At 39.1% G+C, this 19,050-nt stretch overlaps 1 protein-coding gene across 3 annotated transcripts in view; it reads left to right on the top strand.

The window, feature by feature from the left end:
• The window catches only part of ppp2r2bb (protein phosphatase 2, regulatory subunit B, beta b), a 51,051-nt gene that overhangs the window by 30,180 nt on the left and 1,821 nt on the right, over positions 1-19,050 (top strand). For 2 of the 3 annotated variants that reach the window (XM_079486768.1, XM_079486769.1), the window contains exons 2-7: positions 9,651-9,748; positions 11,371-11,536; positions 12,259-12,371; positions 16,276-16,453; positions 17,269-17,433; positions 18,568-18,737. In XM_079486768.1, the coding sequence (XP_079342894.1) occupies positions 9,651-9,748; positions 11,371-11,536; positions 12,259-12,371; positions 16,276-16,453; positions 17,269-17,433; positions 18,568-18,737 (890 nt within the window). The remainder of the gene's footprint in view (positions 1-9,650; positions 9,749-11,370; positions 11,537-12,258; positions 12,372-16,275; positions 16,454-17,268; positions 17,434-18,567; positions 18,738-19,050) is intronic. The other variant, XM_079486770.1, reaches the window with a different exon arrangement.

Genomic DNA, 19,050 nt, shown 5'->3' with positions numbered 1-19,050 from the left:
ACTGCATTTTCCTGTCCTCTTTTTTTACTGTGTAAATCTCCATACCGATAATTGGCCGATTTATCGGTGCATCTCTAATATTTGACTGTATATAGCTTATTATAGTTATTCGGCATCGTTTTTGTAATTAATTTGTATTTTATTACTATAATAAATTGTTTTCGAACAAATAATTAGAGCTGTAATAATATAAAATAACACACATTTTTCTTATTTAATTTAGATATTCATTTGTAAGTCCCTTTGTGTAAAAGCGTCTGATAAATGTAAATGTAATATTCGCATTGAACTGTAGTTCAAAAGAAAAAGTGTTTTTGCCTCATTAACAATGACATTTATTGGTCTTCTTAGATTTAATCTATTGAAAACAGAGTGCATTTGACCACATAAATATAACGGTTTATCTGAAAGGATATTGACCGATCAATGCTATCCGGCCTGACCAATTGAATTTGGATCAGACAGTTCAGAACAATACGTGCCTACAGTGATCTGTGACATGGCCGCGGGCTAGCGCGGGTCGGTTATTTATACATCAGAGAGAATTTAGGTAAGCAAGATTAGCACCGGCTAATCGCTCAGCAGGCAAACAATGATAACCTCCGTTACGTCACCATGGCCCGGCATGCACAGTACACACCATCTACCTGTGAAGGCAGTGAGGTCAAATTGGTTAAGAGTCTATTAGCATACATTTCTGGAGGTTTATATTAGGGAGGGTTTCTCTCGGATACTTAAAAGCAGGCTCGTGCTCGAACCACTGACGCACGTACTTACGACACTAATCTCTTACACATGAGTTTGTTTAGTAAGCGACAAGCTGTCATCTCTTTGTTTCTCACTTCTTGACAGTATTACCTGTATATCGGCTCATGCAATCAGCTTTTGATTGATTTTTTGATTTCGTTTTATATGGAAAGGAATGCGTTTAAAAGAATGTATTCCGATACCATGCAATTTTTATACATTGTACTAAGATATTCTATGAATTCAATCGCAAATTTGATTCACAGAATTCAATGCATAGCAATTTGATATGTGGAATTCTACACATTGCCATTCCATACATTGAAATTGAATACGGGTGACTCCAGCGTTATGCTGCGAACACGCTAGACTTTGAGCATGCGAAATTCGTGCTGCGAAAATGGGCGGGAGTTATTCCTCCGTGTTTTACATTACTGTACCGAGAGGTCTCGCTGTGATGTTTTGATCTTCTATTGGTCTCACACACTCAAAGTTGAAACTTGAACTTTGCTTTTCAGCGAAATGCGAAATATCTTCGGACGGGCTTGCGTTTCCGGTTTGTTGCATTCGCTTGCATTTGAAGGAAAGTCATGTCAAGTGTGACCGCGTTTTTACGGAAGTGACATTTTGAGACAACACTTGAAATATAAACTCTCAGAGAAAGGATATTGGATCGTCTTTTTATATTTCACTGTTGATAGAGTCTAAACATCTGAAAAATATCAGTCTATGCATGAGTTTTCTAATTCAAACAAGGGAAATCAACACGCGTTATGGATGTGACCAAAAAGGAGATATGTTTTTTGAGAGACAACATGCGTTATTGGATTTCTGTGTATTAAAATGTACAAACCAGAACCAATAATATCCAACAAATGGAGACGGGTGGTTCTTCATAGACCACATAATCTTTTTTCATTGTTCTGACCAACTATGCTTTACAAACACATTAATGCTTTAAAAATGGTAAGAGAGACTTAACCAACAAATATGACGCACAAGCCATCAGTGGGGCGAAAACTTGAAAAAATCGAGTTTTTACCATCTTAAGGTCGGTCGACATTTGCATGGAACAAAATTGAATACATTGCAATTAATTATAAAAACAATATGAATTGCCTTACAAAATTGATCAAAAGTGACCGTGCGAATACTGCATTTTATATACAGTATATTTTCCCAAGCACATCTATGCTGAATTGAATGGAAAAGTATTGTTTGTTCTTTCTTTTTCTTTTCAATATCATATGGATCTGTATGCATTCTACCAACTCTCGGCTGGAGAAATGGCAACATGTTAGCTGTCCCATATGCTTTTTTATTCCCCTTTTTGTAACGAAACCTCTATATCTACTTATATCTTGGTCACCCTCTGCACTTCAATTTCATCCTGGCCTTGAATGCAGCGCTATCTGCATCGTCTCTATGCTAATGTTATAGTTTCATCTTCAGAGCTCAGCAGACACAGAGATCCAATCTCGACACAATCAGGGAGTCAAAGATGACCGTAAATCCAATATCCTGCGTGTATGTTTAATCATATGAAAGATAACAGCGTCTACTTATGGGTTAGAGGGGAAACTTGTTTTTTCAGTGCAATCATCTGTGTGTTATTACCAAAAAGGATTTCGTTTTGGGGGCGGTCTGCTTTTACGCTTTATGCTGACCTTTAACCTGGCTGTATTTATGGGCTTCATTGGATTTTTGATTTATTTTCTCGCTCTAGAGCCACCAGACAATATAGAGTTAATGGGAAATTGATAAATATATAGTTAAAAAAAGAAGAGCAAAATGAAATTTCTGTTCAACGTACGGGAAGAAAAATGTGATGGTTTCCAGCAAACCAAGCCTTAAAGGACCAACGCAGCGTTTTTAGGAGAATCTATGACAGAAATGCAATATAATATACAAAACTATTTCTTCGGAGGTGTCTTACGTAATGAACCGTTATGTTTGTAATGCCTTAGAATAAGCTATTTATATCTACATACAGAATGGGCCTACATACATTGAATTCGCCGCCATGTTTTGTACAGCAGCCCTAAACGGACAAAGAAGTCTACAGCGCGTTTCCTCTTTCTCGCCCAATAGTGGTGAAACGGATCGTGGATGATACGTACGCATCGTGCTCTACGGTTCATGTGACACGCCGATTAACTTTAAGTTTATACATAGATAGATATCTATGAGTATCTTTGCTAAAAGCCTTAGTACCGTGGGTCCTAACGCATCTCTAGAAATATACAATAGAAATATTGTATTAGCATTTGGATAAGAGCGTCTACTAAATGACGAAATGTAAATGTAAATCTCTGCTGAAAAGTCTTTTTAATATTAACACAGGTCCTAGCTCCTGTCTGACTTTTAATACTTAATATCAACAGACCTTTTATGTGATGTAATAAGACATCGCTATTTCTAGTCTTTCAAATGCCCGCATGATCTCTTTCCTGCGTCAACATGAGAAGACTGTTATGGTTGTGGACAGAACCCAAGCGCAGGCAGACATGTGTCGAACAACAAGACTTTATTTCAAAACAAAGACCCTCGATGGGGAAAACATGAACACAAACAAGACTGAAAACTAAAACTTCCCACAAGGGGGACAAAACAAACAAGGTCTTAAGAATAACAAACTAAGTCCACAAACTTGAGTCCAGGGAACAGGAACACGGGTAATCCAGACAGACGAAGGGTAAATGTGCAAAGTGTGCAAAATGAACCGACAAGAGACAGAGGGAAACTGGGGCTTGATAAAGGGAAACACTAACAAGGACTGATGACACAGGGAGAGTGGCGGCAGGTGACATGGATGAAACACTAAGAGAAAGCTAACAGGAGGATTGCACGAGGCAGGTGAGGGGACTGAAACACTAAGGGAAAGATGGATCAGGGCTGGAGACAAGACTAACACTAATGGACCGCTAACGGGGGAAACAAGGGGGCGGGGCTAAAGGACGTGACACCGGAGAGAGAGCATGGCTTCTCAAACCAAAACAATGCTCTTTCTCCACACAAAACACATGGGACTGACATGATCCTGCCACAAGACTCGAAAACCAAGACAAGGAGAGGCAGGATCATGACAAAGACACGGTGTCGCAGACTTTTTGTACTGTGGTGGTCACCGTCGTGTTTGGACAGAGAGATTCGTTGCAAATCTATAATACAACCCTAGTGGCCGCTGTTAATCAAAAACCGCGCCTTTAAAATCCTGGGAAGATTCTTAGGAATCTTAAAATACAACTAAACCATATGGCTCTTTGTTGCAATATGATATTTTCCTGATTACATTACAGCATACAACCACAATCCAACAAACAAAAGCCTAAACTCTCATTGAGTTAATTGACTTTTCTGTTTCTCTCCTTAGACTTATGTGTAAATTATAATTAGGTCCAGGTTTCAGTAAACTTCAGCTGCCAAGCTGCAATATACCAATCCACACCAGCGCTGTGTGTTTCTGCCCACTCAGCCATTCCTTCACTATTATACACACCATTACAAACGTATTAAAGTTGATATACGTAATTTCGATGGTAAAATATGTTGTTGTATCAGATATTCATACATTGAATTAGAGCTGCGCAATTGATCATTAAAGGTCACGATCTCGATTCAAACACCACACCAAATAACAGTCAACATAAAGTAAATACAGCAAAGCTGCTCTTATGATTGTCTTTTAGGATTGTGTTACATTGTTCGGATTATGCTTCACATCTTAAAGGCAGAGTAGATCATTTGGAAAATGCTAACGTTTGCCTGCTAGCAGTGCAATCTTACGATCCCTCCCTCTTGCGAATCACCATCCAAAGCCACGCCTCCTCCAAAACACACGAGCGCTCAGACCAGAAGCTGTGTAACTGATTTGATGGATTCAGATCTGTGTTATACATATCAGTTGTTCTGGCCGTTCCTTAAAATGAATCTGTTTAAAGGAGTGTATTAATCGCAGCTGTTAGGACATCGCAAAAGATAGAAGTTAACATATAAAACATCATCTCTGGTTTTGTCTGCTTATGCGAGTTGTATTTAAGTTCGTTAATTCAGGTAAAATATTCACCTGATGCCCCATGTAAAACATTCGGTCTTCTGATTTTATTATCATCGTGTCAGTTTCTTTTGCGCGAGTGAGGGACAGTTCAGAAACCGAAATAGCTTGCGCAGCTATTTCACATCATATGCCGATCGGTAGGGATGTAACGATTCCTTCGGCTCACTAGGCGATTCACGATTCTGATCTCACGATGCGATTTTATTCGCAAATTTTTATACAGAGAATGAACATCTGCCCTTTTATTATTTCTCTAATGTTGCACATTGTCGTATTTTATGTCAAATAACTAATTTGCAGTTTTAGTCTCTTTAATATAAACAAACTAAGACTTTGTGCTTTTCCTAACTTTTACTTTAAGAAATTTAAGCATGTCCACATTTACCAAGTTTGCAGAAAAAACAGCGGCTCCTGCTGTTCAAAACATGATCTGCGATTCTATTAACGTCTCGTCACATATTATTATTATCGATTTTCAACCGGCTCACGGTGAACAGTTCCACACCTACCGATCTGTCTATGAAGTTGAACACAGAGAGAGTGCACAGGCTCTCAGTTCATTCTTTCCTGCAGTTGTCTACATAACGCAGCAGTCATCTACATTGCTCATAAATCACATTCAAAGATCATATAAATCTTTGGCGGGGGAAAAATGTATTTTGGCAGTCGCCAGAAAATTTTCAATGTAGGAAAAACCCTGAGAGAAGCTGCGCTATTAGAGCTTTTCATCATGTTATTTCATTGTATTTTAAACCGTTTACAGGTGTGAATATTATGTTGTTATGTTTATCAATGGCAATATTATAATTACTCTAGACAGGGCGATTTACGTGATATTTATTGTTAATCTTGATTTATTGTGCAGCTCACATGTTGGAGACAGGAGGTGAAAACATGTTTTGCGTCTCTGAGAGCTCATTCAATATTCTGCTACGGCAAGGAATCTCACTATGATTTCAATGTAATTATTCCATCGCCCCAAATCCCACCGCTTCTTGTTTCACTGGCGGTATTTTTTCTGCAGGATGGGTGAGCATGTCTCAGCCCAAGTGTCTATGCTTTGTGAAGACACATCCGTCTGTGTCTCCTATAACGTTTTATGTACAGATAAGCTTTCGTCCTTTTGCGTGCATTTCGTGTTTTTCTGTCTAACAGTGAGTGCGTCTCTAAGACTCGAGTGCTGCGGTAAACATCCATTGACAGTTTCAAAAGAAACGGCCATTAACACAATGACTCTGTCGAGAACAGCCAGGGTTTGCTTCAACGACATAACGTCTCTTCTGTCATGCAAACAAGCTCTTCTGTTTTCAAAGTACTGACCAGACTTTACTCATTCTTGATGCCGGTGGCAGCTAAGCTGCTTAAGAACTTGGCTTTGTTTCTCATTAATCCTTTTCAACATAGAATGTGTGTTCAGTTAAACAATCCATAAAGAACATTGCTTGTTGAATAGATTTGAACAACATCAATGGCCATAGTCATGTTAACATGGCTGCTTTTATTTGTGGAGCATATTGGATGTTTGGGCTGTATCAGTACAGACCACCCTACCGTTAGATAGTAACTTTTGGAAGGTCCAATGTGAAATTAGTTTGGAAGATATATTGATAGAAATGCAGTAAAATATATGCACAACTATGTGTTCATAGCTGTATAGACCGTTGCATCAGACATGAAAACCTGGACTCTTAGAATGAGTTATTTCTATCTACATACTAGGAATACGCGCTATGACTAATTTGTCAGTCGTTTAAACGAAAGTTGGTCATAGAAGGCGGTCCAAAAACTTTGTATATATAAAAGCCTTCATTTTAAGGACCTGATGTATTTATCAAACTGTCAAATCCAATATTTAATGTAGCTTAAACAGGCATGTGTGTTCTTTCCTTACCTTACGATCATTCAACATTTCTGCCTTTGCTGATGGGTAGGGGTCCGACGAGATGACATGGCACGAGATCCAACTGGTCTCGCTAGAACACAATATCCTCACGCAATTGGCATGATGGAGTGCAGAGCTCGAAATTGCGACTATTTTAGTCTCATATGCTCCCTAAATTTAACCTGTGTTGTGCGACCTGTTTTCATTACTGTACAGAACACGCTAATAACTGCACTAAGTATGTGTTTTTATGTAAACACATGCTAGACGGACAAGTTTCAACGTTCGCGCGCATCTCTCGTGTCTACAACGCCTCGCGCATCTCTCGTGTCTACAACGCCTCACGTCTTTTGGTAGTAGTGCCATATGACACTACTTCAAACTAAAATAAATTTGCTGGTAAAAACTGAAACCTCTACGTTCCGATTGGTTGCTGCCATGACCTTTTTTTCTTGTCTTTTTGTGACCAGCAAAACTCATTGACAAAAAGTTTTTTTTCCAAGTTAACTGATTTGTGTGTGATGTGATGATCGATGATTCTTACGCACGTATACACTTATTTTTACACTACATTTGAGTAAAAATCTTGTGACCGAATCAAATATAATTAATGAAATAATACTTAAAAAAGAATTTTTAAATAATAAAAGCATTTAAAACATAGAAACATCGTTTTTTATTGTAAGCTAATACAAATATTTAGTTTTTCCCTTTTCTTTTCCTGATATGTGACCTGTGCATTTCTCAACACGTTTTGTGCTCTACATTCACTTCCCTGCCAGTTCACATCACAAGAACAGTCTACACGCACACAGCTCTTGTTTTAGTCCAAAGAGGGGTTGTCATGGAAACGCTGCACTTAAATTCTCAGCGCAGACGATATAAAAGCCCACGGAGGTGTAGCAGCCTTTTCAATCCATGTTTCTTTCTCTTCATGTCTCTCCCCCTCTCTCTCTCTCAGTCCTTGAAGTGGATAAGGCAAATAAAGTCATTTCTTTGTTAGGAACTTATGCAAATGACGGTTTGCAGACCGTATCTGGGGTTCTCGTCTCATTTTAGGATTGTACTCGCGGAGCCGAAATGCGACATTCTCATATCTCATAGAAACGTTACATCTGAATCCCACAGAAACAGATGCATTTTGTTGAGGAAGACCAAGGCAGAAGTGTCAAAGGTAGGAGGGAGTCAAAACAGTGTTTTCTATTGAACTTTAAGCCGTTCAGCCGGACAATCGGCGTATGATCTCAAATTGTTGTTGTACGTTATATGGGTCTGAATGAGGTTGAATCTGCTGTTTATTTTTGAACGTCAGCTGTAGGGAGAGGATACATACAAATATCTAAAAACCTATCAAACGTGTCTTATAAAGAAAAGGAATGTAAATTAAGAAAACGGTCAGTTCTGAATTCCTATTTTAGCAAATGACATCTTTGAGACAAAGCATTGACACAACGCTGATGTGTTTGACTTACTTATGGCAACAAACTGTGGATCGTTTCTTTGGGGTTTCTGTTGTAAGGTGGGTCGCATTAATGAACCGTCCCACCCTGGCCCACTTTTCTCCTGGCGGTGGGTGGCCGATTAGACACAGTGTCGTCTCACAATGGGACTCATCCCGCCATGAGGCTCTTTGTAGTGTCAAGCGTCTGTGTATGTCTGAATGTGGGTCACATTCAGTTCAGTGCATGCTGGGTATTTAGAGAGGTATGACCTTCTAGCACAGATTCACAAATGACATGCGTTTTGATTAAATTGGTAATTCACTAGATATATGAAGTATTTATTATTATTATTATTAAATTATTAAATCATTCAGTCGTGGTGATTGGACTTAACTGAACAAAATTGTGTGATCATTGACATTAAATGATAACTGTGGCCGAAGTCACTTTGTGTAGACGGTTTCAAAGCAACAACATAACAAGACAAAGAAATCGAGAAGAACCTTTACTTGGCTAAACTTGTCTCTCCAATATTTTGAATTTAGACTGCGATACCAAGCTCAACCGCTAGATGTCAATGTACCATACGGTTTCTTTAAATGGGGCAAAACTACAGGACCCATTCAACAAATTGTTTTTTTAATACAATTATTTTACCAAAAATTATCATATAAATGAATATGAACATAAATAAATTATTAGACACTAGCCAGACGGCTTGAGTTTTGACCATTGTCAATGTCTTGTCCATTATTCAATAGATTTTGTGTATGTTTTGTTGTTTGTTGTACCATTTTATTTGTAATAAAGCAACTCCAAGTCCTTTGCTTTGAATATTCTGCCCATACATTTGAGTCCATATGCAGTATAGTCTGAAAGCAATAACTGTCAGAATCTTATCTGTGTGTTTGCAGACACGAGCGAGACTTCATTTCTTTGTGTGTCTGATCGCACCGCCCTTGAATAACATCTCACGTGAGCGCGCATAAAGGATCCACTGGTTTCACTGGTCAATCTCGGATCAGTGCTCACGGCCATTCTCCGACATATCTCTCCCCTTCTTTATACCTGGGACACCGTTAGATATTAACTTGCCATCTGATGCTTGTCCGGTACTCTCTGTGTTTGCGCTACATTGCGTTTTAAAGGTCTCCGGTCTTCCTGGTTTCAAAGAGAATGCTTGGAACAACGTTGGTAGATGATTTTTGATGTGATTTACATATCAATTGAGACTTGATGGGGGTGTGTTTGAAGACTGCAGGTATTCCTTGAAATGTTTGGAGATTTTAGTTTCAGATTGGTTTATTTCTATGATTTTTGGGTGTATCTCGGATTGTCTCTCGATATAAAACATATTACAAGACACTGCTCCAGAAGCACTTGTTTCATACTACACAAACGTCAGAACAACATACAACCGACAGAATGTTTTGGACTGAATTAAAATGCCTTGCAAAATGGTCTGCGCATTCGATGAAATGTGTGAAGGTTTTATATATCATCTTCTGTGTCTTCTTTACAGCTGACATCATATCAACAGTTGAGTTCAACTCTACAGGAGAGCTCCTGGCCACTGGAGACAAAGGTGGACGTGTTGTGGTCTTCCAGAGAGAGCAGGAGGTAATGTCGAGTAGACATTAGTTTACACAGAATCTAAAGAGTTACTCAACCCCATAATAATTCTATATTATAAAACATCTGGCTCTAAAATCGGATGGGATGTACTGTTTTATAAAAGGACATACAACATATATGCACTTGTATCATTGCTGTAGGGTTGTGGTTCCCTGACCTCGCATTGTTTTTGAATGGTCTGTGTTCTTTTCAAAGTCTTTTGGTAGTAGTGCCATATGACACTACTTCAAACTAAAAGAAATTTACAGTAAAAAGGCGATTCGAATATATCAAATCTTCAGCCCCTAGAATTGATGGAACAGGCTATTTCTTCTGCGTGTTTCTACTGTTTTTGTTTGCATCTTCCGTACGATTTCGTTTTTGTTCCTATACCATCTTCTGTTGTGTCTGGAAGCTCTGATTTTCAGGCAATGTTTTGTCTAGCAGCACAAACGTGTGAAACCCTGCCATCAACCCCTCCTCCTATCACAGCGGCATCAGATTTAAAGAGATTTCACAGTGTCTGTTAATCCTCACACCATGATTCATGACCCACTCTGTATCAGACCCCCTTTAACCCCCTCACTCCCACAAAGAGCAAATCTGTTTCCATTAATACTCACGTCTTCTCTTGCCCTGAGCTCGGCTTATTGATTTAGATGCCCCTCGAGGTGAGAACTGACCCTGAAGGTTTGCATGCTTTAATAGCTATTGAGATATTCCTCTTGCCCCGGACCACCTTTGTGGTTTGAGATCGAGATCTGTTTCACGTCAGGCCTTCAGAAACAACCAAAAAGGGGAAGAATCCTAATATGTTAAGCGTGAAATAATGTAAAGTAAGAAATGAGAATTATGGGAGGTGATGCTAACGCAATAGAAGGTTGTGCTTTATGGTATAACCCGGAACTTTTTTGGAATTAAAAATAAACAAAAAACGGTACATAAACGTGTTCAAACCCATCACCTTACCTTACCCTGATTCTCAATTTAGTTTGTAATACACTATACAGTTTGTATAGGTTATGTCAGAAATGGATAACTGGGATTGAAAAACCAACAGGAGGCCAGATAAGATGTAAATGGACTACTTGCACCGTAGTCTTCCGCATGTTTAGAATATTTCTTACGTCGCTGATGATGTATGTGTGTAAAAATCGTATTTTTAACAATGTAGGTTTCACATGGAGTAACGGCCCATTGTAAATCCATATAACCGGAACCTAAGAGCCGCTCGGAAGTAGGTCACGAGGCTACGTGCAAGTAGTCCGTTCCTTCAGTACTATTAAAAAAGCATTTTAGGATGAGAACTCAAGAAGCTGCTAGATAAAATGCGATCATTCTACAAATGATGTTCAACTAGTGGTTACTAAAATTGTAATCGTGCCACAACGCAGTAAACCGTTATAAAATGCGCTGTAACCCACTGCTTCTTGGGGCTTGTTGCTTTATTATCCAAGGTCTGAAGACATAGTTATGTATTTTATATTGTAATTTCGAAAAATCTGTGCAAAATCTAAGCAAAAGTCTTGTAGTGTATTTTGGCCTTCTTTGGTTCTCTTAGACGCTAGTATACCGTATATTCCCTCTTGACTGTTCTTGTCTTGTTTTTCACTTTTATTCGGTTGCAGAGTAAGAACCAGCCTCATCGGCGAGGCGAGTACAATGTTTACAGCACCTTTCAGAGCCACGAGCCCGAGTTTGACTACTTGAAAAGCCTGGAGATCGAAGAGAAGATCAATAAGATCCGCTGGCTGCCTCAACAGAACGCTGCGTATTTTCTCCTCTCCACCAACGGTGAGCAAACCCAACGTTACTTACTGGAACGAACCGACAGTTTTCACATGCATTCTACGTGAGGTTTTGTCTTGTTCCTCTAAAGCATCATCAGTGATATTCAAGTGCATCTTAATCGACACAAACCCGAAATGTGTTTATTTAAAGGAATAGTTCACGTAGTAGTTACATCATCCAGTGGGTTAATGAATGTCTTATGACGTGAAGAGAAACAATGAACATTTGATCTTATTTTCGAATAATTTGAGTGTTGACAAGCAAACGCAAGTGCTAAGCTCCGATATGGCAACGTTGATAACTTAAAATGTTATTAGATTTCAACTAGTCACGATGTGAGAAGCAGTAATACCAAAGTATTATACACACTCGCATCTCAATGTGCATTTTACTTTAGCTAAATAAGCTCAACATTTCAATTGGTCTATATTCGCAGCAATATATTTCAAGTGTACACCGATTTGAGTGCAAGCTCTTCAGATACAAACTTTTGTCCGTTTTCTGCGATCGAGAGCTGTTCTTGGACGTTTTGGAGCGGTCAGGGATGTCGGCCTCAGCGGGTTTAATCCGGTTAATTGTGAGACATTGATCGTTGTTGATTTATCTCCCGTCTGTGTCCTGCTGGCCTCTTTCCATTGAAATAGCAGATTGCAAAGTTTTCCCTGATCCTATCATCACACACACTGATTCCTCTTTGCCATGTTGGCACTCATCTCCTTGTCCAGATAAAACTGTGAAGCTTTGGAAAATTAGCGAGCGCGACAAACGACCGGAGGGCTACAACCTGAAGGATGAAGACGGACGAATCCGGGACGCCACCACCATCACGGCTCTGAGGGTATGACGGAGTCTTCATTTAAACTTGTGGTTCATTATATAATCATGACAAAACCACCACGAACAAAACATAAGACTAATGCAATGCACATTTAAGCAGATGGAGAATGGGTACAGTACGTCCTAATCTTTTGGCTCTAGTACGTGAACAAAGACCGGGACAAGCGCTGATGTAGTTTGGCAGCTATAGCTTGTTGTAAAGTGAACGTGGCTATTCCCTGCTCACCAGAGGAGGATTATGGGTTGGAGGGAGTTTCATATCTTGTCAGATGAGGCTGACAGGGAATGGGCTATGGTGCAGTGTTGTGGAGACACGGTCTTGAAATATTTGACGGACCCTTGCTGTTGTTTGAGTCCTGTGCATCTGACCGCGTGGATTCACACCGTGAAAGTGGAACGTGCCCAGGTGTGACCTGCTGTTACAGCTGATAAATGTCAGATTTTCATGCTCTGCTTTTCTCTCCGGAGAATTGTTAAATTGAACCTTTTTTTTCAATTTGCTTATTAAAGTATACAAATATTTATTGGAGAAATATTGTTAGTGGTTCACATAATGGAAATAATACGTAAATATTCGCCACCTTTCATGTATTGGGAAATATAAACACTTGGTTCTAATAAATGGAAATGTATCGATTTAATGTAATGAATTTTCCAGTATACTCCCATATACTTTTGCTTCGTAACGCCACTCTTTTTCTAAAATGTAGCTTGAATTGACTTAAATGAATGAAAGGGTATTCACAGGCAAAAGGGGTGGTCTTCATAATCTTTCTTCAAAACTATAACTTGCTCTGTATCGGTCAGTGGCGTGAGCTTGGGGTGGGACTATTTGACAGTATTTAGCATTTGGAAAACAGAAACATTAACACAAAGATGCTAGATGTCAATGTACCGTACGGTTTCTTTAAATGCCACCAAACTACAGGATCCCATTCAACACATTGTTTATTTAATACAATTATTTATTACAATTATTATACAGTAAAATAATCATATAAATTAATATGAACCTAAATTAATAAAAAAGGGTAAAGTGACAGAAGACGAAAGTGAGTCATAACACTTTATTAAAACCCGCCCAATAGACCAAACATTTGCAATAAGGAAGTAAATATGGTCAGTTTTCTTTTCATGTTCACTTGATACAAAATTGTAAAAAAAACGATCCAGGTATCTAGTCCTGCATCCATAAATCATTAACATGGGTTTCTCACTGATACACACATGATACAGTGGCTCTGGATGGAGGATATATTTAGCAGTGGTTCAGAGACGGCTGTATTGTGTTTAAGACTGCAGTTCTCTCCTTAACTAACAGTGCAGCCCACAGGAGACCAAAGCTGGAGGGCCTGAAATGTACTCCCACGTGTGTGTGTGTGTGTGTGTGTGTGTGCAAAAGCAAGGCATTTATCACTTTACACCCACTGAGCAGAGGAGACTGAGATAAAGAGGGTGGATCCCTCACAGGCAATCCACAGGGTACATCTGCCCCCCACCAGCACTACGAGGGGCTAACCGTGTTTACTGCTTCCCAAACACACAGATTCATCCGGTAAATCATTTCCGAACGGCGGACGGGCTTGTCGTTGCCAATAAAACCAAATGTAAGATATCTCTAGAACGATACGTCCATTTTGTGCTGAAAAAAGAGGATGTAGGTTTGTGGCACGTTTCTATTTTTCGTAGACAGACAAATACTCAAATACACATTTTCTTGCTCGCAAAGTCAATTGCTCAGAACCCATGTTGGTTTATGATAATGTGATGAATTTCAATGTGATTCGTCCTATTTTCTATGGAAAATCTGCAATGTAGAAGATATGAATGATGTATTTGGTGTGAATGTAATTCAGCCCCCCCCAGTGACATGAACGACTGAACATCTCAGCAGTCAAACCTAATTTATGCTTGATTGAAAAATAATAGTTTCAATCTGCACAGATCGCACCTGACAACTGAATTCATGACGTTCCGCTCAGTGGGACACTTTTATTACAGAAAGCACATGTAGTGTTATACATGCAAGTACATAGCATAAGCAAAAAAATATATATTAGTACTGTAAAAATATGACGATGGTCACCTGGAAAAACTATACATTTTTTAACCCTATAGTGATTTAATTTAACTAGTGCATTATGCATTTCAAAGTGCTTTAAATATAAATTATTTACAGATAAAACACAAACACATCAAATAAAATTGGACGTGATAAATAGTCACAATAAAATAACGATATGTAATAAATTGTAATTACAATGTTATCGCATTTTCCCATACGGTAAGAAGAAAGACATTCATTATTATATTGTGCAATAAAAAAAGAAAAAAATTTGCTTTAACAAAAAAATGTATATTTGTTGAATACCAATTCCATTCTTTTCAAATGCATACAACTCTTTTTACATTTCTATAAAAATAATGGCCCGGCATAAACATTTGACTCAAAGTAATTAATAAGGTAGTAAAATAGGCATACATAAACAATAGGGTGTCCCACACCCCAACCCCCACCTCACATGGAAATAAAGATGTAGTTCCCATGTGTGAGGTGATAATGACCTGCCTCCTCCACCCCCCACCGCTGGTGGATGAGCGTTCATCATGTCTGTAGTGAACAAGACACGCTCTGCCATTCATGCACCGCCCCTGCCGTGAAGCACACGTAAGAGCGCCGGCCATAGAATAGTCATGATTAAAGACCAGTGCTTTCTGTTACTGCAGTGCATTGTGGGACTCCACACATCTTCAGGTCTTGACAGTGTAGTTTTGGGATCTGGTGGATGCAGGTGTGGTTATGAGAGAATGCCAATGTGGCCATTATTTGTCGCGCATATTGTTTTTTCAGTGGGTTTAATGTTACTAGTTGTACCGTGCACATTTTTGTTATATAGTCACATATAGTTCACACGTGGATGCTGATTGGTCAGTGCAATGTTCTCTAAAATCTGGCAGAGGTCTATTGGATGTCTGCATTTACAACTGCAAGACATAGTTTGCTCATCTGCAATACGTCTCGGAGACGTCATATAGATACATCTAGAACAGGTGTTCCCAAACCCCCCAAATAACAATGCCAGGAATTTGAGACCCCCACTATCCCCTATCCTTTGGGTGGCTAAGGTTTACAAACAATACAAACACAAATCCATCCACAGTCTAACATAATATGACTATATAGTTATTTACGCATTATTTTACTTGTTGTTATACATAAACCATGAACTATTACAAAAAATGGTCAAATTTCATCAAAGTGATTCGAGTGCTGATGGATGTGCCTCTTTTGTTCCTGTCTGCGGCGCTTCTCTAAGATGTTTAGCTGATGTTTATACACAGCAGATGTTTTCAGCTTTCCTGTAGCTCAGTGGTTAGAGCATGGCACTAGCATTGCCAAGGTCAAGGGTTTGATCCTAGGGGATTGCACATAGAAACAAATGTAAAGCATAATGCAATGTAAGTCGCTTTGGATAAAAGCATCTGCCAAATGTATAAATGTAAATGTAGAAGTCGTCTTAAAGGCGTACGTGATAGATAAGATAGGATAATGTGGTAAAACCTTTGTGTTAAATACCATGGCTTAAATGGTCTAGTGAAAGAATAACCTGGAAACAGAAAATGTTTATATTTTTAATATAAGCGATTATGTGGGTGCCAAGTGGACAGTGAGTCAAAATATTGTGCTTTGGGGGCTCTAGGGTTGAGTCCTGGCCCTCTTTAATACCCTATCAAGTATGCAAATAAAGACCCTAAATTGTAGCTGTAGTTATAAAATCACTATTTTGAACACCACATACGCATTGCCTAACAACATATCGCCTTGAGCTGTATTTCAATGTTTTAAAGTATTTGCTTTTCTTGACAATATTGACATATTGATTTGTCGTCTTGTACCCTGTCAGGTGCCTGTGTTGAGGCCCATGGACCTGATGGTGGATGCAACACCTCGCCGCATCTTCTCTAACGCACACACCTATCACATCAACTCCATCTCGGTCAACAGCGACTATGAGACGTACATTTCCACAGATGACCTGAGGATCAACCTTTGGAACCTGGAGATCACAAACCAAAGCTTTAGTATCCTTTCATCATTTAGAAAGACGGTCTTTCGGTTTAGTCTTTGCAGAAGTAAAATGTGTATTAATACATATAATGACTATTAAGTTGATGTTTATGATTGTAAATTATAATTGGGGACGCCACGCTTGAAGCGTTTTTATTATTGGCAAAGTCAGTGTCTACCCAGATCCAAACGATACTGGAATACTTCTGTTACTAAGCCAAGAACAAAGGATTTTGCTAAACCAACAATGAAAACCAGTAAACCACCGGTGGACTGTGCTGTCACTTAATTCTGATAGATTACACGTCTGTGATGTACGTTGCAACCATTACCCTTTATCAAGTGTCCGACACTAATCGCGACCCCTGCCATGCCTTCTCAAGGGTAAATAGTGTCTGGCTTACACGATCACACGCGTCTATCGATCGTCATTGATTTCCATTGTGAAGGACCCTGCAGAGCTGAAATGAGATGATTTGGACAGTCCATATAGATTGTTATTGAGCTCGATCTGGATGGACAAAGCCTGTTGTTAACCAAGCTCGCACTGTAAATGTAAGAACACGCTCATGATGGATTCACACTGCCAACACCAACAAACTTAATTTTACGGCCACAGTATCTCTTTTCATGATTAGATTTTCTACAGTTTCTCAGTTATGGATTTACTCTGTCCTTTAGGAAATATGGGAGGCCTGAAGCATTATTTCGTATTGAGCCAGATACACATCCATCAAACATGAGTTATTGAAAGGGATTGATGAGGATTTTTAGGGTTTCTTGTGGTTTATGTGTGAAATGTTGTGGTTCCTTGATTCTGCTGACTCAGACATTGTGGACATGAAGCCGGCCAACATGGAAGAGCTGACGGAGGTGATCACGGCAGCCGAGTTTCACCCCAACCATTGTAACACATTTGTGTACAGTAGCAGCAAGGGCTCCATAAGACTGTGTGATATGAGAGCATCTGCACTGTGTGACAACCACACCAAATGTGAGTTCAGTTGCTGTTTGTGAGTTGGATATTTTTTTTTATTAAAAGTGGCCGTAACTCAGTTTCTGTATATCTCGTTACTAAGAATAGTATCGCACTCTTCAAATATCCGTAGAGACTTTAGTTTGATAACATTTATAAAAGACAGGTACAGCTGTACCCTTATTTCTGAAAATGTACGACGCGTGCAGGGGGAGCAGAACCAAAGCACGTGACTGTGACTCGGTTTACCTTACCGTGTGCGGTTCATGTCCGGCGTCTTTTAGCAATGGGTCTGCGTCATCTATCAGTTTCAAACGATCTCCAAATCCAGCGATATATCCGCCGTTTATATAACATACATCTATCACTGAAATGCCGTGAACAAACAAACACACCTCGACTTCTCTCACGATCACAAGACTAACGAGCTGCAGGCACCCAGCGCAGCCAATCTTAATGGTAATCTTCCTATGTCTTCGCTTTTTTCTGGGAGAATTGCCCAATGAGGGACAAAGAAAAGTTGTTACGCAACGTTTTTTTTCATGTTAAAAACACTTTCCGAAACCTATACGATGGGGGGGTTTATCGAGTACAGAAATACTGCGTCATACGTCCAGTTTTTTGACAAGTTAACCATGTCAAGCATGAGAAGCCAGAATGAATGAAACACTGTTGCACCACCCCTTTAAGTCTGTCAGCAGACAGAATGTTACATATTGTTCAAGCAACGGTTGAAGACATTTAGAATTTGTCAAAGCCAGACCCTCCATGATCTAGACAGACCCTTACAACAAAGCATACTTCATTCTATTATAATTTTTGAGTACACATTAGTTTAAAACTACATGTACAAAACAAATAGCCTGTAGGTTTAATTACCTTCTTCTTATGCTTTAAAGGATGTATACTAAAAGAACACTTAATGTATTTTGAAAAAAATTTTTTAGAGCTTGGCATCTTTTGAACGATATTATATATTTATTATGAAACTCTTGGATTTCCACTGTTTTAGCTTATTTTAAAGCTTGTTTTGTCTAATTTTAAAGTCATCTAGGGGCCCCGGCCCCTGGGTGAGAAGTGCTTTGAGACCCACTACAACCCATACCAAGAAGAAAAGTTCTAGACTGAATACATCTCGTTTTCCTTCATCAGTGTTCGAGGAACCAGAAGACCCCAGTAATCGCTCATTCTTCTCAGAAATCATCTCCTCCATCTCAGACGTAAAGTTCAGCCACAGCGGACGTTACTTGATGACCCGCGACTACCTCACAGTGAAGGTGTGGGACATCAACATGGAGAACAGACCTCTGGAAACTTACCAGGTACCGACGAAACTTTTCAGTCCACACATTACACTGTAGTCATCGTAGACCTCTTAGTGGAAAGAAACATCTGAGATGGTCATTTTGAACTATCCAAATGTATATGTAACAGCACTTGAATGTCACAAAATAAGCACGAAGATAAAACGACTTAAGATTAAACTTGACAAATGTTTTGGAAATATTCAATGTTGATGATAAACTCCTTAGACCCTTGCACAGCTGGAGTGGTACAGACTGTACAGTTGTTTAGATGGCAGTAGTTGTACAGGGTGATGAATAGAACCAGTAATCAATCTTAATTTAACCGAAT

The sequence above is a fragment of the Barbatula barbatula genome, assembly GCF_947034865.1.
Source record: "Barbatula barbatula genome assembly, chromosome: 22".
Classification (NCBI taxonomy): domain Eukaryota; kingdom Metazoa; phylum Chordata; class Actinopteri; order Cypriniformes; family Nemacheilidae; genus Barbatula; species Barbatula barbatula.
This window is presented reverse-complemented; position numbering and strand designations above follow the sequence as displayed.